Source organism: Pongo pygmaeus, chromosome 20 (assembly GCF_028885625.2).
Source record: "Pongo pygmaeus isolate AG05252 chromosome 20, NHGRI_mPonPyg2-v2.0_pri, whole genome shotgun sequence".
NCBI lineage: Eukaryota > Metazoa > Chordata > Mammalia > Primates > Hominidae > Pongo > Pongo pygmaeus.
The window spans coordinates 6457041-6481132 of NC_072393.2; the positions used below are offsets into that span (position 1 = coordinate 6457041).

A 24092-nucleotide genomic window follows, 5' to 3' on the forward strand; every position below is an offset into this window, starting at 1 on the left:
GGATTACAGGTGTGAGCCATCATGCCCGGCCTAGAGTGCTCTTAACCTTTATGCTATATTTCTTTCTCTTTTCCTTTATTTATTTATTTAATTTATTTTTTAAAGATAGGATCTTGCTCTGTTGCCCAGGCTGGAGTGCAGTGGTGCAATCATACCTCACTGCAGCCTTGACCTCCCGGGCTCAAGCAGTCCTCCCACCTCAGCCTCTTGAGTAGCTGGGAATACAGGCATGGGGCACCATGCTCAGCGGCATCAGTATCTTTAAATCTTTATTCCTGGCCTGGCGCGGTGGCTCATGTGTGTAATCCCAGCATTTTGGGAGGCTGAGGCGGGTGGATCACTTGAGGTTAGGAGTTCAAGACCAGCCTGGCCAACATGGAGAAACCTTGTCTCTACTAAAAGGAGGCAGAGGTTGCAGTGAGCCGAGATGGTGCCACTGCACTCTGGCCTGGATGACAGAGCAAAACTGTCTAAAAAAAAAAAAATCTTTCTTCCTGGTTGGTCAGCTTCCTTGGAGAGGGACCTTCTATCTATGCATCTTCTGGATCCTGGATGTGGAGGGAGTAGAGGCAAGCACTGAGGGCATGTGTGTGTCTTAATTTCAACATTCACATTCCAGGTTCAATGAACACTTCTGTTTCCCACTACCCGCCATTTTTTTTTCTCTTTCCAGAAACTCTGCCATTTTCCTTTCTCTCTCTCTCTCTCTTTTTTTTTTTTTTTTGCTTTGTTTTGAGATGGAGTTACACTCTTGTTGCCCAGGCTAGAGTGCAAAGGTGTGATCTTGGCTCACTGCAACCTCCGCCTCCCGGGTTCAAGCAATTCTCCTGCCTCAGCCTCCTGAGTAGCTGGGATTACAGGTATGTGCCACCACGCTGGCTAATTTTTTTTGTATTTTTAGTACAGGTGGGGTTTCACCACGTTGGCCAGGCTGGTCTTGAACTCCTAACCTCAGGTGATTCACTCACCTCGGCCTCCCAAAGTGCTGGGATTGCAGGTGTGAGCCACCGCGCCCAGCCCATTTTCCTTTCTGTTATTTATTTATTTTTGAAACGGAGTCTTGCTCTGTCGCCAGGCTGAGTGCAGTGGGGTGATCTTGGCTTACTGCAATCTCCTCCTCCCGGGTTCCAGCGATTCTCCTGCTTCAGCCTCCCGAGTAGCTGGGACTACAGTGCACGCCACCATGCCCAGGTAATTTTTTGTATTTTTAGTAGAGACAGGTTTCACCATGTTGGCCAGGATGGTCTCGATCTCTTGACCTTATGATCCACCCGCCTTGGCCTCCCAAAGTGCTGGGATTACAGGCATGAGCCACACCGCCCCTGGCCATTCCTTTCTCTTAAGGGAAAAAAAAAAAAAAAAAGGCTGCAAGCGGTGGCTTACACCTGTAATCCCAGTACATTGGGAGGCCAGGGCAGGAGGATCCATTCAGCCCAGGAGTTAGAGACCAGCCAGGGCAACATGGAGAGACTCCGTCTCAATTAAAATATAAAATAAAATATCCTGTGTGCATTCACTTAGGAAAAAATACAATAAAATAAAGTAAAAGATAAAAAAGAATAAAAAAGGGCCTGGCGGCCCAGCAGCCCACCGAGGTAGCTCACGCCTATAATCCCAGCACTTTGTGAGGTCGAGATGAGCGGATCACTTGAGGCAAGGAGGTGGACTGGGCAATACGGTGAAACCCCATCTCTTCAAATAATACTAAATTAGCTGAGCATCGTGGTGCGTGCCTATAGTCCTGGCTACTCGGGAAGCTGAGGAGGGAGGATTGCTTGAGCCCGGCGGTTGAGGTTGCTGTAAGCTGTGATTACCCACTGCACTCCAGCCTGGGTGACAGTGTGAAACCCTGCCTCAAAAAAATAAAAATTACTTAGAAAGGGCCAGGTGAGGTGGCTCATACCTGTAGTCCCAGCATTTTGGGAGTCTGAGGTGGGAGGGTCACTTAAGCCAGGAGTTCGAGGTTGCAATGAACCATGATGACACCACTGCACTTCAGCCTGGGCAACAGAGTGAGATGCTGTCTATTTTTTTTTTGAGACGGAGTCTTGCTCTGTCACCCAGGCTGGAGTGCAGTGGTGCAATCTTGGCTCACTGTGACCTCCACCTCCCAGATTCAAGTGATCCTCCCGCCTCAGCCTCCCAAGTAGCTGGAACTACAAGCGTGCGCCACCATGCCCAGCTAATTTTTGTAGTTATTTATTTATTTATTTTTTTGTAGAGACAGGGCTTCACCATGTTGCCCAGGCTGGTTTTGAACTCCTGAACTTAAGTGATCCACCCGCCTCAGCCTCCCAAAGTGCTGGGATTACAGACGTGAGCCACCATGCTGGGCTGAGAACCTATCTTAAAACAAAAAATTCCTTCTCTGATTCTCTCTTATGGAAAGTGGAGAGGAGCTGGTGTCCCATCCGCAATTTTTTTTTTTTTTTTTGAGATAGAGTCTCACTTTGTCAGCCAGGCTGGAGTGCAGTGGCACGATCTCGGCTCACTGCAACCTCCGCCTCCCGGGTTCAAGGATTCTCTTGCCTCAACCTCCCGAGTAACTGGGATTACAGGCGTCTGCCGTCACGCCCGGCTAATTTTAGTACTTTTAGTAGAGATGGGGTTCACCATGTTAGTCAGGCTGGTCTTGAACTCCTGACCTCAAGTGATCCACCTGCCTCAGCCTCCCAAAGTGCTGGGATTACAGGCGTGAGCCACTGCTCCCGGCCTTCTTCCGCAAATTTATCTATGGCAAACTTCTGTATTGTAGCCGCCATCCACCACATTATTCATGGTTGAGGGGATTCACCAACGAGTAGGTCTTAGGGGTGGTGGAAATCTAAGGAAACTCACCTTTCCATTCTGCTGGCTTATAATTTTTTTTTGGTTTACGAACAATTGCTCAAGTGTCACTACAGTGAAGTTTCAGGAGACAGTGAAAACAGAGGCTGGTTCAGTTTGTCATCTTGACCCAGAAGGGATGGTGTAAAGGGAGACATGAGTGGTGAGAAGGTGTCTGGCAGTTGCAGTTCTGGGGAAAGAATGTTCCAGGCCGAGGAATAGCAGATGCGAAGGAAAAACGTGGGCACAAGTGGCATTCTCAAACTTGCGGGGCCATCGGAATCTTCTGGAGGACACCCCCTCTGAGAGTTTCCGGAGGTTTAGGCCGGGGTGCTAGAATTTGCATAGCTAATTAATAGTGGCCCTGTTGCTGGGTCGGGCCTCACACGTGGAGAACCCAAATCGTATATAGGAAGTGTTTAGCATTTGGTAATGCTCCTTCAACACTAGCTAGTAACAATACAAGATCAGACACAGCACTGACCCGGAAGATACTTGTTCTGTTGAATGAGAAGTCTCCCTTATGACTGGGCGCAGTAACGCATGACTGTCATCACAGTGCTGACAGGCCAAGATAGGAGCATTGCTTGAGTCCAGGAGTTTGAGACCAGCTGAGCAACATAGCAAGACCCTGTCTCTATAAAAAGTAAAAAATTAAAAAAATAATTGGTTGGCATGGTGGTATGTGCCTGCAGTTCCAGCTATTCAGGAGGCTAAGACAGGAGGATGGCTTGAACCCAGGATTAGAGGCTGCAGTGGGCTATGATCGTGCCACTGCACTCCAGCCTGGGCAACAGAGCAAGACCTTGTATCTGAAAGCAAAACAGAAATCCCTTTATTTTATGGGCTGTTGACTCCCGCTAGCAGAGAGATGAAAGGTGTGGTCTACCCTCCCATCTTCCGTGGGGCTGGGAGATGGGAAGGGAGTTGGCCATTGTGGACCCACACTGGTCTGGGCAGACCAGGACTTCAACACCAGCCAAGGGCTTTCCCCAGGTCACGTCCCTCTCCATCTGGGAGTGCTTCCTCTTTTGGGGCCAAGTTTTCACCGCTTCTTAGCCCATCCTCCCAGCCCCGGATTGGCCGCCTCCAGCAGGCCAGAGCAGATGGGAAATGTGTTTCCTCCAACTCGCTCAACACTGTCCCTTTCTTGCAAGGGGAATTTCTCCACCTGGACTCTCCGAGCTTCTGCTTGTAGGGTCCCGAGGGGCTCCTGCCGGGAAGCATCCAGTGGGTGGGTGGGGGCAGGCCAGGGAAGGCCCAGGGGTCCCCGAGAAGGTGGCCAGGAGGGCTGAGCATGACACTCAAGGTTCCACTGGGGGGTCGGGGATGGGGGGGCAGGTGCTCCAGGAGTGAAGGTGGTTGAGGCTTGGCTGAAGCCTGACCCTTCTTAGGAAGTGCTGGATGTGGGGGAACCTGGGGGTGTCCTAGTGATGGGGGGCTAGGGGGTTGCAGAGAGGAGGGGAAGGAGACAAAGAGAGACTAAGAAGGAAAAGGAGAGAGACAGGGAGAGACAGAGAGTCAGAGAGAGACAGAGGGAATCAGAGACAGAGAGAAACAGGCAGAGAGAAAGAGTGAGAGCCAGAGACATACAGAGACAGGGAGAGACACAGAGATGCATAAAGAGAGGGAATCAGAGACAGAGAGAGACAGAGATAACAGAGCCAGAGACAGGGAGTCAGAGACAGAGATAACAGAGTCAGAGAGACAGAGACAGAGATAACAGAGCCAGAGATAGGGAGAGTCAGACGCAGAGAGAAAGAGACACACAGACATAGATAAAAGAGCCAGAGACAGGGAGAGGCAGAGACAAAGAGAGATACAGAGACAGAGATAACAGAGCCAGAGACAGAGACACAGAGACAGAGACATAGAGACAGAGATAACAGAGCCAGAGACAGAGTCAGAGACAGAGACAGAGAGACAGAGAGAGCCAGAGACAGAGACAGAGAGCCAGAGAGTCACAGCCAGAGACAGTGACAGAGATAACAGAGCCAGAGACAGAGAGCCAGAGAGTCACAGCCAGAGACAGAGAGAGTCACAGCCAGAGACAGAGAGAGTCACAGCCAGAGACAGCGACAGAGATAACAGAGCCAGACAGACGGAGAAAGATAACAGAGCCAGAGACAGAGAGATAAAGATAGAGATAACAGAGCCAGAGACGGAGAGAGATTCAGAGACAGAGATAACAGAGCCAGAGACAGATACAGAGACAGAGATAACAGAGTCAGAGATAGGGAGAGAGAGTCAGAGACAGAGAGAGATATATAGACAGAGATAACAGAGCCAGACATGGGGAGAGAGAGTCAGAGGCAGAGAGACAGAGAAGAGAGATAGAGAGACAGAGCCAGTGATAACAGGGCCAGTGACAGGGAGAGAGAGTCAGAGAGAGATACAATGACAGACAGAGATAACAGCCAGAGACAGAGCTAGACAGAGAGATAGAGAGACAGAGAGATAGAGACAGAGATAACAGAGCCAGAGATAGGGAGAGAGAACTAGAGACAGAGATAGAGAGAGACACAGACAGAGATAATACAAGCACAGAGGCACGCATAGACATAAATTGGCAGAGAGAGAGAAAGATCTCTTCCCACCCACTTCAGAGACAATCAACAGAGACAGAGAAAGACGTTAACGGGGAGACACACAGAGCAAAGGAGACTGAGTCAGCAAGAGACCCACAGAGATACCGGGAAGGAGCGGCAGAGAGGGAGAACCAGGGCGATGGAGAGAGACAGCAGGGAGAAAGGAACCTGGAGCCGAGCTTGGAAGGCCGGAAACGGAAAGGACAGCGAAAAGCGGAGAGAGATCCGAGTGGAGAAAATTCCGCAGAGTCACGGGGACAAGGGGGAAAGGCTCTGGGCTGGGAAGGGGCGTGGCCGCGGGTGGAGGGGCGTGGCCGCGGGCGGAGGGGCGTGGCCGCCTTTTAGAGCCAAGCAGCCTATAAAAAGCGGCGCGCTGTGTCTTCCCGCAGTCTCTCGTCATGGAATACGCCTCTGACGCTGCACTGGACCCCGAAGCCCCGTGGCCTCCCGCGCCCCGCGCCCGCGCCTGTCGCCTGCTGCCTTGGGCCCTGGTCGCCGGGCTGCTGCTGCTGCTACTCGCTGCCGCCTGCGCCGTCTTCCTCGCCTCCCCCTGGGTCGTGTCCGGGGCTCGCGCCTTGCCGGGCTCCGCGGCCAGCCCGAGACTCCGCGAGGGTCCCGAGCTTTCGCCCGACGATCTCGCCGGCCTCTTGGACCTGCGGCAGGTGAGACGTGCCCCGACCCTCGGTAGCTGGTCTCGCGGGAGACCCCTACGGCCCCTCTGGGACTCCCTTCTCCCTCCCGCACCCCCAGGGACACCTGTTCTACACTCCCTGCCGAGGAGAGGAGACCCACGGGGCTCCCATTCTCCATCTAGCGCCGAGGCCGGGGGGCACACCTTTCATCCCTCACCCCTACGACACCTCACTCATCTGTACCCCAGGCCGGGGGCGGGGAGGAGACCGCCCAACAGTTCTTTTTGGACCCCCCCAAGGGTCTCCTTCTTCTAGTCCGGGGGGCACCCCTTTCATCCTGCGCCCGCTACGAGACCCTAACTGTATCCCGGGCGGGGGAGAGGAGACCCCCCACAAGTTCTTTTTGGACCTCCAAGGACTCTCCTTCTCCGTCTTGCACGGGAGGGCACCCCTTTCATTCCGCATCCTCACGAGACCCCATCAGCACCCCAGGCCAGGAGGAGGAGACATTCACAGTCCTCAACCCCCCAGGGATACGTCTTCTGCACCCCGGGTCGGAGAAAGGCTGGCTTCCCTCCATGTGGCAGTGGGTGGGGGCACCCCTCTTCATTCCACATTCCCAAGGCACCCCATCTGCACCCTGGACCCCTGGACGGGGGACCCTCCGCGGTTCTCCAACCCTCGACGGCTTCCTTTCTCTATGTAGGACTTAGGACATTGAGGGCACCTCTTTTTACCCCGCACCCCCGGGGGGGAACCTTTTTTCCATCCCCCATCCGAGGGGGGCACTTCCTCTTTATCTGGGACCGCCAAGGAGACCCCCAGTTCCTCTGCTAACTCCCAAAGAGCCTTATCCCCAGCATCTGAGGTACCCCTCTCCCTTTCAAGACCCCCAGGGGAATACTCCCAAGGGAGCAGGAAAGAAGAGGGATCTCTTTTCCCTCCTGAATTCTCGGAGATCTGTCCTTGGGGCAGGTTGAGCCACCAGCTTCGTGTGTGTGTGTGTGGGTGTGTCTGTTTGTATGTGTTCGTGTGTGTGTGTGTTCGTGTTTGTGTGTGGGTGTTTGTGTGTGTTCGTGTGGGTGTATGTGTTTCGTGTGTGTGTGTTCGTGTGGGGGTGTGTTGTGTTTGTGTGGGTGTTTGTGTTTGTGCGTTCGTGTGGGTGTTTGTGTGTGTTCATGTGGGTGTGTTTGGATGTTTGTGTTCGTGTGTGTCTGTGTGTTTGTGTGTGTTCGTGTGGGTGTTTGTGTGTGTTTGTGTGTGTTCGTGTGTGTTCGTGTTTGTTCGTGTGTTTGTGTGTTAGTGTGGGTGTTCGTGTGTTTGTGTGTGTTTGTGTTCGTGTGTTTGTGTGTTTGTGTGTGTGTGTGTGCGTTCTCTGTTCTTTAGTTGGGAGGGAAGGGAAGCATAGGCTTCAGGTCTGCACAGACTCTGGGGACCCTGACAGCTGAAGTGAGTGGGGACAGAACCTCCATTTTCTAGGGGAACCCCCATCCACTTTCCTCCTTTCCACTTTTAACAGGGCATGTTTGCGCAGCTGGTGGCCCAAAATGGTGAGTGTCCTCCTCCACTTCCCGTCCCTGGCCCTCACCCCGGGATACGAAGAAGGGGGAAGAAGGGGGAACGCCTGGAGAGTGAGGCTCTGGCGCCCACCGGCTTTGACCTTTGACCGCTGCTCTCTCTGAAAGCTGCTACTTCACCTCTTTGAACGCCACCGATCCCTCTTTCTGACTTGCCCTGACTCTCTGGATGCCATGGCCTCCCCATCAGACCCCCATCTGGGCTCACCTGGGACCCCTGCCCTCTCAGAGCTGGGACTTGACACCCCCAACCCCCAGCCTGGCTTTGTGTCTCTGGCCTCCTTCTTTTCGAAACCCTCTTCCCCGCTGCTCTTCTTTCCTCTTTCCTGCCTTCCCCACTCCCCCAGCCTCTCTTCCCTACCTCTTCCCCTCGCCCAGAGCCTCCTCCTTACTCCCATTCTCTTCCCCATCCCCAGGCCCTCCTCCTGTCCCCTTCCCTTCCCCCAAACCCTCCTCCCCAGCCCCATGCTCTCCCCGTTTCCAAGACACTCCTCCCAGCACCTTCCCTCCCCGTCCAGAGACTCCCTCCCGCTCGAGACCTCTTCCCCCTTCCCCTCCCAGAGACCCCCTTCCCCCTTCCCCTCTCCATCTAGAGATCACTTCCCCCTTTCCCCTCCCCCTCCAGAGACCCCTTATCCCTTCCCTCTCCCCTCCAGAGACCTCTTCCCCCTCCAAAGACCCCTTCCCCCTTCCTTCCCCCTCCAGAGACCGCTTTCCCCTTCCCTCCCCTTCCAGAGACCCCTTCCCCCTCCCCCTCCAAAGACCCCTTCCCCCTTCCCCTCCCTCTCCAGAGACTCCTTCCCTCTTCCCTCTGCCTCCAGAGACCACTCCCCGCTTCCCTGCCCCCTCCAGAGACCCCTTCCCCTCCAGAGGCCCCTTCCCCCTTCCCTCCCCCTCCAGAGACCCATTCTCCCTTCTCCCCCTCCAGAGATCCCCTCCCCCTCCCCCTCCAGGGACCCCTGCCCCCTTCCCTCCCCCTGCCTCAGACTCCCCTCCCTACCATCTTCTCTCCCTGGTGCTTCTTTCTCCCTAACCCCTCCCCCACCCCTTCCTGCTCCCTTTTCCTTTCTTTGAAGTCCTGTCTTACCAGGTCCCCTGTCCACCCCTCTCAAAGTTCCCTTGATTCCCTGATGGATCCTTCCTTTAGAACATCCTCCTTTCCTAACAGCCTTCCCTCTCCCTCCCAGCTCCCTTTCCACCTCTCCTCTCCCCTTTCCTTCCTTCTCTCCCTTCTCCTCCCCCCATCTCCATTCTGTCCGGGATCTGCTGCTCCCTCCAACCCCCTCACTGCTCTCTCCAGGAGTCCCCTTACCCCTCCCCAGGCCTCTTCCAGCTAGTCTCGCCTGGCCTTTTGCTTTTCACCCCCTCTTCCTCTTCTGCACGTCTTTCCCCGCACCCGCATCACTCCTTCCCCACCCAACCTCTTGGAGTTCTGCCCTGTCCTGACTCTTGTCCTTCTCCCTGGATTCCCTTCCTCTGTTCTATCCCCGTCTTTCCCTCCCCCAGCTCTACCCCTGCTCAGAGTCCCGCCCCCCACAACCTCAGTCCTCTTCAATCAGCGCCCCCCACGCCTCCCCGCCCAGGCTCCTCCCTCCGCTCCCCTGTCCCTCTCCCCGCCCCGCCATTCCCCGCCCCCCGGCCCCTAACCCGTTCTTTTCTCCCAGGGCTGCGCTGACATGCTCGGTGCTCAGCCACGCTCAGCTGTGCTGGGACATGCTCAGCTAAGCTAAGTGCATGCTTTCCTCCCACAGTTCTGCTGATCGATGGGCCCCTGAGCTGGTACAGTGACCCAGGCCTGGCAGGTGTGTCCCTGGCGGGGGGCCTGAGCTACAAAGAGGACACGAAAGAGCTGGTGGTGGCCAAGGCTGGAGTCTACTATGTCTTCTTTCAACTGGAGCTGCAGCGCGTGGTGGCCGGCGAGGGCTCAGGCTCCGTTTCGCTTGCGCTGCACCTGCAGCCACTGCGCTCTGCTGCTGGGGCCGCCGCCCTGGCTTTGACCGTGGACCTGCCACCCGCCTCCTCCGAGGCTCGGAACTCGGCCTTCGGTTTCCAGGGTCGCCTGCTGCACCTGAGTGCCGGCCAGCACCTGGGCGTCCATCTGCACACTGAGGCCAGGGCACGCCATGCCTGGCAGCTTACCCAGGGTGCCACAGTCTTGGGGCTCTTCCGGGTGACCCCCGAAATCCCAGCCGGACTCCCCTCACCGAGGTCGGAATAACGCCCAGTCTGGGTGCAGCCCACCTGGACAGAGTCCGAATCCTACTCCATCCTTCATGGAGACCCCTGGTGCTGGGTCCCTGCTGCTTTCTCTACCTCAAGGGGCTTGGCAGGGGTCCCTGCTGCTGACCTCCCCTTGAGGACCCTCCTCACCCACTCCTTCCCCAAGTTGGACCTTGATATTTATTCTGAGCCTGAGCTCAGATAATATATTATATATATTATATATATATATATTTCTATTTAAAGAGGTTCCTGAGTTTGTGAATGGACTTTTTTAGGGGTGTTGTTGTGGGGGGGTGTCTTCGACATTGCCGAGGCTGTTGTTGAACTCCTGGACTTAGACGATCCTCCTGCCTCAGCCTCCCAAGCAACTGGGATTCATCCTTTCTATTAATTCATTGTACTTATTTGCTTATTTGTGTGTATTGAGCATCTGTAATGTGCCAGCATTGTGCCCAGGCTAGGGGGCTATAGAAACATCCGGAAATAGACTGAAAGAAAATCTGAGTTATGGTAATACGTGAGGAATTTAAAGACATCCCCAGCCTCCACCTCCTGTGTGATACTTGGGGGCTAGCTTTTTTCTTTCTTTCTTTTTTTTGAGATGGTCTTGTTCTGTCGACCAGGCTAGAATGCAGTGGTGCAATCATGAGTCAATGCAGCCTCCAGCCTCGACCTCCCGAGGCTCAGGTGATCCTCCCATCTCAGCCTCTCGAGTAGCTGGGACCACAGGTGTGTGCCACCACACTTGGCTAACTTTTTAATTTTTTGGCGGAGACGGTATTGCTATGTTGCCAAGGTTGTTTACGTGCCAGTACAGTTTATAATAAGCACTCATTTTTCCTCCCTCTGGAGAGTTGGTTGTTAAATTACCAGCACACGCTGTCCCTCTCTGCTCTACAGAGCTGGCCAGTTTCTTCAGCCCCATAGTTTCCCCGCCATACAGATCTTTCACGGCCACCCCTATAACTAGACACATCCTCTGGCCAGCTAAGATAGCCCTGTGATTCTGCAACCCAGGCCTTAACATGGGATTTGTGGGGAGAGGAAGATGGTCCCCCCAACTCTGGTCCGGGAGCCACTGTCAAATCTCATTGGTCACCGCCTGTCTGGTACCGGGTTGTTTGCCTGTTTTGAGTAAGACCCCTGGCAACAGGTGATTCAATTCCTTCGTCCCAGCTGATTGGGTCAAGTTGGACACGTGACTTGAGCTGGGCCAATCAGGTGTCCCCAGAAATGTGGGTGGGCTGGACCACAGAGGCTAGAGAGTGGGGAAGAGGAAGTTGTGCACAGACTCAGGTGTGACCACAGAGTTCCAGAGAGACACCAGAGCTACTATGATTTCCTTCTTGCCTCTTGCTGGTGACATGGGTTGCCATTTTAATGGCAGAATTGCAATAACTTTTGCCTCAACCTAATAGTTTTCTAGGGCTGCCATAAGAAAGTACCGTAAAGTGGCTGGCTTAAAGCAAACGAGATTTGTTCTTGCTCGGTTCTGGAGGCCGGAGTCCAAAGTTAGGGTGTTGACAGGGCCATGCTCATTCTAAAGGCTCCAAGGAAAAGGCCTTCGTTGCCGCCTCCTAAGTTCTGGTGGTTGCCAGCAATCCTCCAATCTCTGCCTCTGTTGGTCACATGGCTGTGTTCTTTCTGTGTGACTCCATTTCTCTGTCTCTTCTTCCTCTTTTTTTCTTTGAGATGGAAGGGGTCTCACTCTGTCACCCAGGCTGGAGTGCCGTGGCGCCATCTCGGCTCACTGCAACCTCCACCTCCCGGGTTCAATCAGTTCTCCTGCCTGTCTCCCGAATAGCTGAGATTACAGGCGCGTGCCACCACACCCAGCTAATTTTTCTATTTTTAGTAGAGACAGGGTTTCACCATGTTGGCCAGGCTGGTCTTGAACTTCTCCTGACCTCAAGCGATCCGCCCGCCTTGGCCTACCGAAGTGCTGGGATTACAAGCATGAGCCTCGATGCCTGGCTTCTTCTTCATTTTTATGTATTTTTTTTTTGTAGAGACAGGGTCTTGCTATGTTGCCTAGGCTGGTCTTGAACTCTGAGCAACCCTCCTGCCTCAGACTCCCAAAGTGCCAGGATTACAGGTGCAAGGCACCAGGCCCAAACTCTCCCCTTTTTATAAGGACACCAGTCATGCTGGATTCAGGGCCCATCCGCTTCCAGTATGACCTCATCTTAATTTAAATAATTACATCTGCAAAGACCCTATTTCCAAAGAAGGTCATTAATATAGTTTGGCTCTGTGTCCACACCTACTTTTTTTTTTTTTTTTTGAGATAGACTCTCATCTGTTGCCCAGGCTGGTGTGTAGTGGTGCAGTCTTGGCTCACTGCAACCTCTGCCTCTTCGGTTTAAGTGATTCTCCTGCCTCAGCCCCCTGAGTAGCTGGGATTACAGGTACAGGCCACCGCTCTTGGCTATTTTTTTTGTATTTTTAGTGGATCTGGGGTTTTGCCATGTTGGCCAGGCTGGCCTTGAACTCCTGACCTCAAGTGATCTGCTCACCTTGGCCTCCCAAAGTGCTGGGATTACAGACATGAGCCACCATGCCTGGCCCCCTTGAGGTTCTGAGCTCCCCTAAGCTAAAGACAAGGTGACAGACGGATTGCTTTCCTTCTGGAGGCTCTAGAGGAGAATTGCTTTCCTTGTTTTTCCAACTTCTAGGGGCTTTGTTTTTAATTTAATTTAATTTAATTTTGTAAAGATGGGGTCTCCTCATGTTGCCCAGGCTGGTCTTGAACTCCTGACCTCAATGAGTCCTCCTGTCTTGGCCTCCCAAAGTGCTGGGATTACAGGCTTAAGCCACCGCACCTCACAGCTGATGGATTTAAAGTGTGGCACTTCCCCCTTTGCTCTTTCCTTCTTGTTGCCTTGTAAGATGTGCCTTTCTTCCCCTTCATTTTCTGCCATGATTGTAAGTTTCCTGAGGCCTCCCCAGCCATACGGAACTGTGAGTCCATTAAACCTCTTTTCTTTTCTTCTTCTTTTTTTTTTTGAGTCTCACTCTGTCACCCAGGCTGGAGTGCAGTGGCACGATCTTGGCTCACTGCAAGCTCCGCCTCCCAGGTTCATGCCATTCTCCTGCCTCAGCCTCTGAGTAGCTGGAACTACAGGCGCCCGCCACCATGCCTGGCTAATTTTTGTATTTTTAGTAGAGATGGGGTTTCACTGTGTTAGCCAGGATGGTCTCGATCTCCTGACTTTGTGATCTGCCCACCTCGGCCTCCCAAAGTGCTGGGATTACAGGCGTGAATCACTGTGCCCAGCCAAACTTCTTTTCTTTGTAAATTACCCAATCTCAGGTAGTTCTTTATAGCAGTGTGAAAACAGACTAATACAGTCATATTCTGAAATTTCAAAAAGGGCAAAAATAGTGACAAGCCACTGTTCAACTTAGCCTAGTATCGTGTTGGGGGCCATGAAACGTCTGAGTGTGTTCCCATGAATTTTCTTCTGGGGTGGATTTTGTTCCAAATTTGTAGCCAAATAACCTCTAAGACAAGAACCCCTAAGCATGCAGGCCTTCAAGTCCCTCAGTGTTCCCTCGGGTGGCTTTGGCTTTCAAGTGATTGCCCTGCTTTTGGGGTTATGTGGGGCCTGGGTGTGCCTCACAGCAAGGATGCTTCGACTCCATAACGTTCTAGGATGTTCCCAAGACCCAAGACTATGCGTGCAGCTGAAATTCTACAATAATAGCAACAATAACCATATATACATTTATTGATGTTACTAGTCCCAGTCATCATGCATCTATTATTACATTTGCAAAGATGCTATTTCCAAATAAGGTCATATTCTGAAATTTTAGGAAGGATATGAATTTTGTGGGGACACTCTTCAACTCACTATTCAACTCAGGTGCATTTATTTTACTTTTTTGTTTTTGAGACAGAGTTTCCCTCTGTCACCCAGGCTGGAGTGCAGTGGAACCATCTTGGCTCACTGCAACCTCCGCCTCCTGGGTTCAAGTGATTCTTCTGCCTTAGCCTCCTTAGTAGCTGGGATTACAGGTGCCCACCACCACGCCTGGCTAATTTTTGTATATTTTTGTATATTAAGTAGAGACGGGGTTTCGCCGTGTTGGCCAGGCTGGTCTTGAACTCCTGACCTCAAGTGGTCCTCCCGCCTTGGCCTCCCAAAGTGCTGGGATTACAGGTGTGAGCCACTGTGCCCAGCCCAGATGCATTTATTAATGTTTATTAGTCCCAGGCACTAATTGCCTTTTGATGACTCCTGTGAGAAGCTGCTATTCTATAATTATTTCCATTTTATAGACAAGGAAACTGAGGCCCAGGGAAGTTAGTCTAATACCACACAGCCCCAGTAACAGGCAGAGTGGCTGACAATGTGAATTCTAGAGCTGGACTTCTTGGAACCCTGGATCTGTTCCAAGTAACCCCATGGAATATACAAGAGCGTAGCGTGTTTGAATTCTGTTCCTTCCACCCTCAAATCCACATGTTGAAGTCTTAACTCCCAGAACTGCAGAATGTGATATTATTTATTTATTTATTTTTTGTTCTAACATGATCTGTTTTTTGTTTTGTTTTGTTTTGTTTTTGAGACAGGGTCTTGCTCATTCACCCAGGCTGGAGAGCAGTGGTATGATCACAGTTCACTGCAGCCTCAACCTCCCAGGCTCAAGTGATCCTCCCACCTCAGCCTCTGAGCAGCTGGCACTACCAGTTTGCACCACCAAGCCTGGCTAATTTTGTTTATTTTTATTTTTAGTTTTAAAAATTTATTATTATTTTTTTTTTTGAGAGGGAGTCTTGCTCTGTCACCAGGCTGGAGTGCAGTGGCGTGATCTCGGCTCACTGCAACCTCTGCCTCCCAGGTTCAAGCAATTCTCCTGCCTCAGCCTCCCGAGTAGCTCGGACTACAGGTGCATACCACCAAGCCCGGCTAATTTTTGTATTTTTAGTAGAGACAGGGTTTTACGATGTTGGCAGAATGGTCTCCAACTCTTGACCTCATGATCTGCCCACCTCGGCCTCCCAAAGTGTTGGGATTACAGGCGTGAGCCACTGCACCTGGCAATTTTATTTATTTTTTTGTAGAGACGAGGTCTTTTTTTTTTTTTTTTTTTTTTTTTGAGACAGAGTCTCGCTGTTGCCCAGGCTGGAATGCAGTGGTGCGATTTTGGCTTACTGCAGGCTCCGCCCCCCAGGGTTCACACCATTCTCCTGCCTCAGCCTCCCGAGTAGCTGGGACTACAGGCGCCCGCTACCTCGCCCGGCTAATTTTTTGTATTTTTAGTAGAGACGGGGTTTCACCGTGTTAGCCAGGATGGTCTCAATCTCCTGACCTTGTGATCCACCCTCCTCGGCCTCCAAAAGTGCTGGGATTACAGGCATGAGCCACCACGCCTGGCCAGAGACGAGGTCTTGATATGTTGCCTAGGCTGGTCTCAAACTCCCGGGCTTGAGCAATCCTCCACCATCTGTAAGAATTAAAGAAAGAGGAAAGAAACATGAAAGGTGGCTTAACAGTCAAGGATAGGTTTATTTTAGAGAAAATAAACCTGAGAGGGGCTTCTGGCCGAGTTAGGTCAGAGGCACACTCTCTTACAGACTAGGGGTTTTTAAGCATTTAGTCAGGGAGAGTTTATCAGAGGCTTGGACTGCTTCTGTGTTTCTTTCTTTCTTTTTTTTTTTTTTCTTAGTTGAAGTCTCACTCTGTTGCCCAGGCTGGAGTGTGGTGGCACAATCTCAGATCACTGGAACCTCTGCCTCCCTGGTTCAAGCATTCTCCTGCCTCAGCCTACAGAGTAGCTGGGACTACAGGCATGTGCCGCCACGCTCAACTAATTTTTGTGTTTTTTTTTTTTTCTGAGACGGAGTCTCACTCTGTCACACAGGCTGGAGTGCAGTGGCGTGATCTCGGCTCACTGCAAGCTCCGCCTCCCGGGTTCACGCCATTCTGCTGCCTCAGCCTCTGGAGTAGCTGGGACTACAGGCGCCTGCCACCACGCTCGGCTAATTTATTTTGTATTTTTAGTAGTGACGGAGTTTCACTATGTTAGCCAGGATGGTCTCGATCTCCTAACCTTGTGATCTGCCTGCCTTGACCTCCCAAAGTGCTGGGATAATAGGCGTGAGCCACCACGCCTGGCCCACAAAGAATTATAAATAAAGCTTTCACTCTTCTTATGTAAAGACCTGACAGTGCATACAATGGTCCTCTGTTGATTTGGAAGCAGGGACAGTTTTCTATTACAGTCTGTTGATTGTATTGTATAATTGTTAAGGGAAAAAAGGAAAATTATATTTCTGGGTTTTTTTGTTTGTTTGTTTGTTTTGAGATGGAGTCTCGCTCTGTCACCCAGGTTGGAGCGCAATGGCACGATCTCAGCTCACTGCGACCTTCACCTCCCTGGTTCACAAGTGATTCTCCTGCCTCAGCCTCTTGAGTGGCTGGGGTTACAGACATGCACCATCATGCTCAGCTAATTTTTGCATTTTTAGTAGAGACAGGATTTCACTATGTTAGCCAGGCTGGTCTCCAACTTCTGGGCTCAAGTGATCCACCCATTTCAGCCTCCCAAAGTGCTGGGATTACTGGCATTAGCCACCATGTCCGCCCCCCCAGTATTTCTTATTGGAACTATTTTTCTTGTTTGAGGTTTCTTTTCCATACTGTGAATCTACAATGACCCAACCATAAGTGTGGGAACCTTGCTTCTGAGGCCCATTCTCTGATGAGAAAGTTTAGTTCCAAATGGGGAAAGTACCTGAGTTCCAGCCTTTTCAGCCTGACTTTGCATCTATTTAGAGATAGGGTCTTACAGGGGTGATCACGTTAAAATGAGGTCATTAGGGTAACCCCTGATCCAATATGACTGATGTTCTTATAAAAGGGGGGCTTTGGCTAGATGTGATGGGGTGGCTCATGCCTGTAATTCCAGCACTTTGGGAGGCCGAGCCAGGTGGATTGCTTGAGCCCAGAGGCTTGAGACCAGTCATGGGCAACATAGCAAGACCCCGTCTCTACAAAAAATACAAAAATTTGCTGGGTGTGGTGGCGCAAACCTGTAGTCCCAGCTGCTAGAGAGGCTGAGGTGGGAGATCACTCGAACCTTGAGGTCAAGGCTGCAGTGAGCTGTGATTACCACTGCGATCCACTCTGTGTGACACAGCAAGATCCTGTCTCCAAAAAAAGTGAGAGTTGGGGGTGGAATTTGGACACAGACACACCCACGGAGAGCACCACGTGGAGAAGAAAATGGAATCTATGGTCAGGCTTGGTAGCTCATGCCTTAATCCCAGCACTTTGGTGGATCACTCGAGGTCAGAAGTTTGAGATCAGCCTGGCCAACAGAGTGAAACCTCGTCTCTACTAAAAATAAAAAAGTTAGCCGGGAGTGGAGGCGTTCACTTGTCATCCCAGCATCCCAGCTACTCCGTCTCAAAGGAAAAAAAAAAAAAAAAGGAAAAAGAAAATGTCATCTACAAGCCAAGGAGAGAGGCCTGGAACAGAACCTTCCCTTACAGCCCTCAGACAGAACCATATCTGCCAATGCCTTGATTTTGGACTTCCAGCCTCCAGAACTGTTAGACAATAAATTTCTGTTGTTGAAGCCCCCAATATGAGCTACTTTGTTATAACAGCCATATCAATTAAAAAAGAGAATTAAAGGAGTTGATAAATTTTTTGTTTGTTTGTTTGTTTGTTTTTTGAGATGGAGTTTCGCTCTGTCACCCAAGCGGACTGCAATGGCACGATCTCAGCTCACTGCAACCTCTGCCTCCCGGGCTCAAGCGATTCTCCCACCTTAGCCTCCCAAGTAAGTAGCTGGCGCTACAGGCGCATGCCACCATATCTGGCTGATTTTTGTATTTTTGGTAGAGACAGGGTTTCGCCATGTTGGCCAGGCTGGTCTCGAACTCCTGACTTCAAGTGATCCACCCGCCTCGGTCTCCCAAAGTGCAGGGATTACAGGCGTGAGCCACTGCACCCAGCCAGGAGTTGATAATTTAATACACTTTCAATGCACAGTGTCTGGCTCCTGGTTAGCGTTCATTAAATGATAGCAATTATTAAGGACACTCAAATGGACAGAAACGATGTTACAGAAACACAATGGTACAATAGAGGGGTTGCGGCCAGGCACAGTGACTCACGCCTGTAATCCCAGCACTCTGGGAGGCTGAGGCGGGCGGATCACGAGGTCAGGAGTTCGAGACCAGCCTGGCCAACATGGTGAAACCCCGCCTCTACTAAAAATACAAAAATTAGCTGGGCATGGTGACGGGCGACTGTAATCCCAGCTACTCGGGAGGCGGAGGCAGGAGAATTGCTTGAACCTAGGAGGTGGAGGTTGCAGTGAGCTGAGACTTCGCCATTGCACCCCAGCCTGGGTGACACAGCGAGACTCCGTCTCAAAAAAAAAAAAAAAAAAAAGGGGCTGATTCAAAGCTGGCAAGCAAGGTTAATAATAGAGAGAGTAAAAATACTATGAGAGATAGTGAAATAAGAGATAGTGAAAATAGTATACATTGAACAGGATATGTTGAGAGATATGACTAAGACAAGACAACACAAAGTTGCGTTTCTCAAGCAGTGACACACAGATTTACAGATGACATCATACAATAACAGACGTGGGTATTAGAAAGAAGCAACAGCTCACAGAAGAGTGGTTACCATGACACAGCTGTGATGTTATAGAGATATCGCCAAGCTAGGCATGGTGGTACATACCCGTGGCTCCAGCTACTTGGGAGGCTGAGGCGGGAGGATCTCTGGAGCCCAGGAGGTCGAGGCTGCAGTGAGCTGTGATCACACCATTGCACTCTAGCCTGGGCGACAGAGAGACACCCTGTCTTAAAAAAAAGAACACTCTTGCCAAGAAAGGAGTTACAAAGTCATAATGTTATAAAAGCAATTATGCAAGGATGGGATATTGTAAACCAACCACAGCTTTATAATATCATAGCCACGACTCTAACGTGGCAAACAGAAAGACAAATACTGCATGATCTCACTTATATGTGGAATCTAAAATAGTCAAACGCATAGAAGCAGAGAATAGAGTGGTGGTTGCCAGGGGCTGTGGGTGGGGAAAATGAAAGGTGTTGGTCAAAGGATACAAACATTCAGTTAAGAAAGATGAGGCCGAGCGCGGCGGCTCATGCCTGTAATCCCAGCACTTTGGGAGGCTGAGGCGGATGGATCATCTGAGATCGGGAGTTTGAGACCAGCCTGACCGACATGGAGAAACCCCATCTCTACTAAAAATAGAAAATTAGCCAGGCATGGTGCTGAATGCCTGTAATCCTACCCACTCGGGAGGCTGAGGCAGGAGAATCACTTGAACTCAGGAGGCGGAGGTTGCAGTGAGCGGATATCACATCATTGCACACCAGCCTGGGCACTGAGAGCAAAACTCCGTCTGAAAAAAGAAAGAAAGAAAGAAAGAAAGAAAGATGGGCCGGGCATGGTGGCTCACACCTGTAATCCCAGCACTTTGGGAGGCCGAGGCGGGTGGATCATTTGAGGTTAGGAGTTCGAGACCAGCTTGGCTAACATGGTGAGACCCCATCTCTACTAAAAATACAAAAATCAGCCAGGCGTGGTGGCGAGCGCCTGTAATCCCAGCTACCCAGGAGGCTGAGGTAGGAGAGTCGCTTGAACCTTGGAGGTGGAGGTTGCAGTGGGTCGAGATTATACCACTGCACTCCAGCCTGGGAGACAGAACGTGACTCTGTCTCAAAAAAAAAAAAAAAAAAGGTGTTTTTATTGGATTAATAAGGAACCCTCTTCTTCTTCCTCTTTTTTTTTTTTTTTAAATTTTGAGATAGGGTCTCTCTCTGTCACTCAGGCTGGAGTGCAGTGGGGTGATCTTGGCCCACTGCTGCCTCCTGAGTTCAAGTGATTCTCTTACCTCAGCCTCTCTAGTAGCTGGGACTACAGGTGCACACCACCATGCCAGGCTAATTTTTGTAGTTTTTGGTAGAGATGGGGTTTCACCATGTTGGCCATGCTGGTTTGGAACTCCTGACCTCAAGTGATCCACTCGCCTTGGCCTCCCATAGTGCTGGGATTACAGATATGAGCCACCATGCCTAGCCAAGAACCCCCTTCTTCTACCAGACAAAAGCCAAGGTGCACTGACTTGGGAGCAGATTATGGGCTAGATTTGAGCCTTCACTCACATCTTTAGTCCAGGGACTAAATATATGTTTATATATGAATATGATTGGGTGTGGTGGCTCATGCCTGCAATTCCAGCACGTTGGGAGGCCAAGGCAGGAGGATCACTTGAGCACAGGAGTTCAGGACTGGCCTGTGCTACATAGGGAGACCCTGTCTCTGCAAAAAATTAGCTGGGTGCAATGGTGTGCACCTGTAGTCCCAGCTACTTTGGAGGCTGAGGCGGGAGGATCGCTTGAGGCCAGGAGTTCAAGGCTGCAGTGAGCCATGATTGCACGACTGCACTCCATTCTAGGTGACAGAACGAGACTCTCTCTTTCTCTCTCTCTCTTTTTCCCATCAGATATATATATCAGAGGCTAGGAAGAGGGGAGAAGGGATGAGGACAAATAAAGAATACAAATGTATTTATTATCATTGAACTGAACCCTTAATAATGGAAAAAATGGTAAATCATATATGCACATTTTACATATATAATTTAAAATTATATCTGTATATAATTCACATACATAGTATATTCATATATCTAAAGCTGGAAAAATGTTAATCTTGCAAGCAGAAAATTGACTTTGTCATAACTCCTTTGGCAGCTGAACTTGACTGTGCCCAGGTAATTGTATTGATGGTCTTTATTCATTGCATAACCTGCAATGAAACAGGGACGTTTACATGAGTCAAGTGTGCTTGATTATGAGGGGGTGTCCCAGGAGCCCCCAGAGGGGTAATCCATGCTACACACATCATACTACCTTTCTAAATTCTAATTTTTTTTTTTTGTTTTGAGACAGAGTCTTGCTCTGTTGCCCAGGCTGGAGTGCAATGGTGTGATCGATCTCAGCTCACTGCAACCTCTGCCTCCCGGGTTCAAGAGATTCTCCTGCCTCAGCCTCCTGAGTAGCTGGGATTATAGGCGTCCACCACCACGCCTGGCTAATTTTTTTTTTTTTAATCTTTAGTAGAGAGAGAGTTTCACCATGTTGGCCAGGCTGGTCTCGGACTCCTGACCTCGTGATCCACCCGCCTTGGCCTCCCAAAGTGCTGGGATTACAGGCATGAGCCACTGCGCCTGGCCTCTAAATTCTAGATCTCCAAATCTGGCTTCTAGGGTTTGGGATCAGGGAATGAGGATTTGTCCGAGGGCATGGGGTGGGAACAAAGACCGTTTGTTTACAAGAGGTAAGATGTCAGGAAGCAGCCATATGCTTACACCACTGAGGTAGGTGTGCCCCTTTCAGGGGGGACTTTCCATTCTGGGGATCCCCATTCTGAGGTTTCCCAGAAGGGGACAGTTTTCCAGCCCACCTTCCTGACGGTTGCATCTTGTCGCAGGTTGCATCTCACCTTTGTCTTGCTGCCTGTAATCTCTGGCTTGGTCTGCTCGGGAAACCCCTGGTGCCAGAGATCCAGATGAAGATGAGGGACTTAGTTCGGCCTGTTGCGGTATCTCAGGGGGGTGAGATGCCTCGGTGGGGGAGGCAAAGTGGAAAACACAACACCTTCCACCAGCAACTCTTGTGAATATGTGCGTGTTGGGGTTATGTGGCTAGCCAGGAGTGGAGATGGATAGTGTGGTCTGCAGAGGATGCATTTTGGAGCTGACAGAGCTGAGTTTGAGCCCTGGTTCTGCCAGTGCTGGCTAGGCTGTGCACCCCTGGGCAAGGGTCTTCACCTCTCTGGGCTCGTGTCTTCAATTATAAAACTGGAAAATAATTCTCATGGGCTCTTGGGAGATTTATTTATTTAGAGATGAATTCTCGCTCTTATCCCCCAGGCTGGAGTGCAGTGGTGCGATCTCAGCTCACTGCCACTTCCGCCTCCTGGGTTCAAGCGATTCTCTTGCCTCAGCCTCCCGAGTAGCTGGGATTACAGGCTCCTGCTACCACGGCTGGCTAATTTTTGTGTTTGTAGTAAAGGTGGTGTTTCACCACGTTGGCCAGGCTGGTCTCGAACTCCTGACCTCAGGTGATCTGCCTGCCTTGGCCTCCCAAAGTGCTGGGATTACAGGCATGAGCCACCGTGTCCGGTGCTCTTGGGAGTTTTAAATGAGCTAACAGTTTCAATTGCACAGTGGCTGACATCGGATTTCATATGTGAAATCTGCTGTTATTAACATTATTATTATTATTATTTTTTGAAACAGAGTCTTGTGCTGTTGCTCAGGCTAGAGTGCGGTGGTGCGATCTTGGCTTACTGCAACCTCTGCCTCCCGGGTTCAAGCGATTCTCCTGCCTCACCCTCCCAGGTAGCTGGGATTACAGGTGTGAGCCACCACACCTGGCTCATTTTTGTATTTTTAGCAGTGACAGGTTTCACCCTGTTGGCCAGGCTCGTCTCGAACTCCTGACCTCAGGTGACCTGCCCATCTTGGCCTCCCAAAGTTTTGGGATTAACAGGCGTGAGCCACTGTACTCGGCCTGTTTTTTTTTTTTTTTTTAATTTTTTTTATTTTGAGATGGAGTCTCGCTCTGTTGCCCAGGTTGTAGTACAGTGGTGTCATCTCGGCTCACTGCAACCTCTGCCTCCCGGGTTCAAGCAATTCTCCTGCCTCAGCCTCCCAAGTAGCTGGGATTACAGGCACCCGCCACCACGCATGGCTAATTTTTGTATTTTTAGTAGACATGGGATTTCACCATGTTGGCCAGGTTGGTTTTGAACTCCTGACCTCAAGTGATCCACCCTCCCGGGCCTCCCAAAGTGCTGGGATGACAGGCATGAGTCACTGAGCCCACCTCAAACTTTGTTTTTCCTCTGCTCTAACACCACCACCACCACCGCAATCATCAATACAGAAGACTTCTGTGACCAAATGTGTGGGTTTTTTTTCCCCACACACCTAGCAGCGGACACCAGCTGGGTGTTTCGGGGTGTCTTCCAATTCAATCCCGACATCATCTACCTGGAGTTGGTGTCAGATTGCACAGGCTGGAGGCTTAGTCCCCAGGAGTGACCCCCACGCCCCTAGATACCAGTTGCAAGTCTGGGCCTTTGGAAGGTTATTTATTTATTTATTTATTTATTTATTTATTTATATTTTAGATGGAGTCTTGCTCTGTCACCAGGCTGGTGAGCAGTGGCACGATCTCAGCTCACTGCAACCTCTGCCTCCCAGGTTCAAACAATTCTCCTGCCTCAGCCTCCTGAGTAGCTGGGATTACAGGTGCACACCACCACGCCCAGCTAATTTTTGTATTTTTAGTACAGATGGGGTTTCACCATGTTGGCCAGGATGATCTTGATCTCTTGACCTCATGATCCACCTGCCTCAGCCTCCCAAAGTGCTGGGATTACAGGTGTGCACCACCACGCCCGGCTAATTTTTGTATTTTTTAGTACAGACGGGGTTTCATCACATTAGTCAGGCTGATCTTGAACTTCTGACCTCGTGATCCACCCGCCCTGGCCCCCTGAAGTGCTGGGATGACAGGCTTGAGCCACCGCGCCCAGCCTGGAGCTTCGACTGATTGGCTTCAAGTTGGGGCTCCCATGACCCCTTGTTTGAGTTGGATCAATTTATTGGAGCGGCTCACAGAACTCAGGGAAATATTTATGTTCACTGATTTATTATAAGTGATGTTACTAGGGATACAGACGAACAGATGCATAGGGTGAGGTATGGGGGACGTGGGGTAGATCTTTCATGCCCTCCCTGGATGCACCATCCTCTGGGATCCTCCTGTGTTCAGTTAACTGGAAGCTCCCTGAACCCAAACTTTTGGTGTTTCCATGGAGACTTCATTACATAGGCAAGATTGATTAAACCATTGGCCATTGGTGATCAACTTGACCTTCAGCCCCTCTCTCCTCCTCTCGAAGGTTGGGGGCTGGGGCTGAAAGTCTCAACCCTCTAATCCTGCCTTGGTCTTTCTGGTGAGCAGCCTCACCTTGAACCCATCCAACAAAAGATACAAAAGACAGCACTTTGAAGATCCCAAGGATTTTAGTAGCTCTGAGCCAGAACAGTGGACGAAAGCCTGTATGTATAATAATGCCGCAAACAGGGTAGACGGTGGAGGCATTTATGGACTTGGGGAACCTGGAGGATCATAGGTCACTTTGAATTGTGTGGGATTTCCAGGT

General features: G+C 50.8%; 1 protein-coding gene across 1 annotated transcript; it reads left to right on the forward strand.

Moving 5' to 3' along the window:
* Positions 1-5617: 5617 nt before the first annotated feature.
* On the forward strand, positions 5618-14558 carry TNFSF9 (TNF superfamily member 9). Its single transcript, XM_054466065.2, has 3 exons — positions 5618-6076; positions 7566-7596; positions 9375-14558. Exons 1-3 carry the CDS (start codon positions 5813-5815, stop codon positions 9839-9841), a joined length of 762 nt encoding a protein of 253 aa, XP_054322040.1. The 5' UTR covers positions 5618-5812; the 3' UTR covers positions 9842-14558.
* Positions 14559-24092: the final 9534 nt, after the last annotated feature.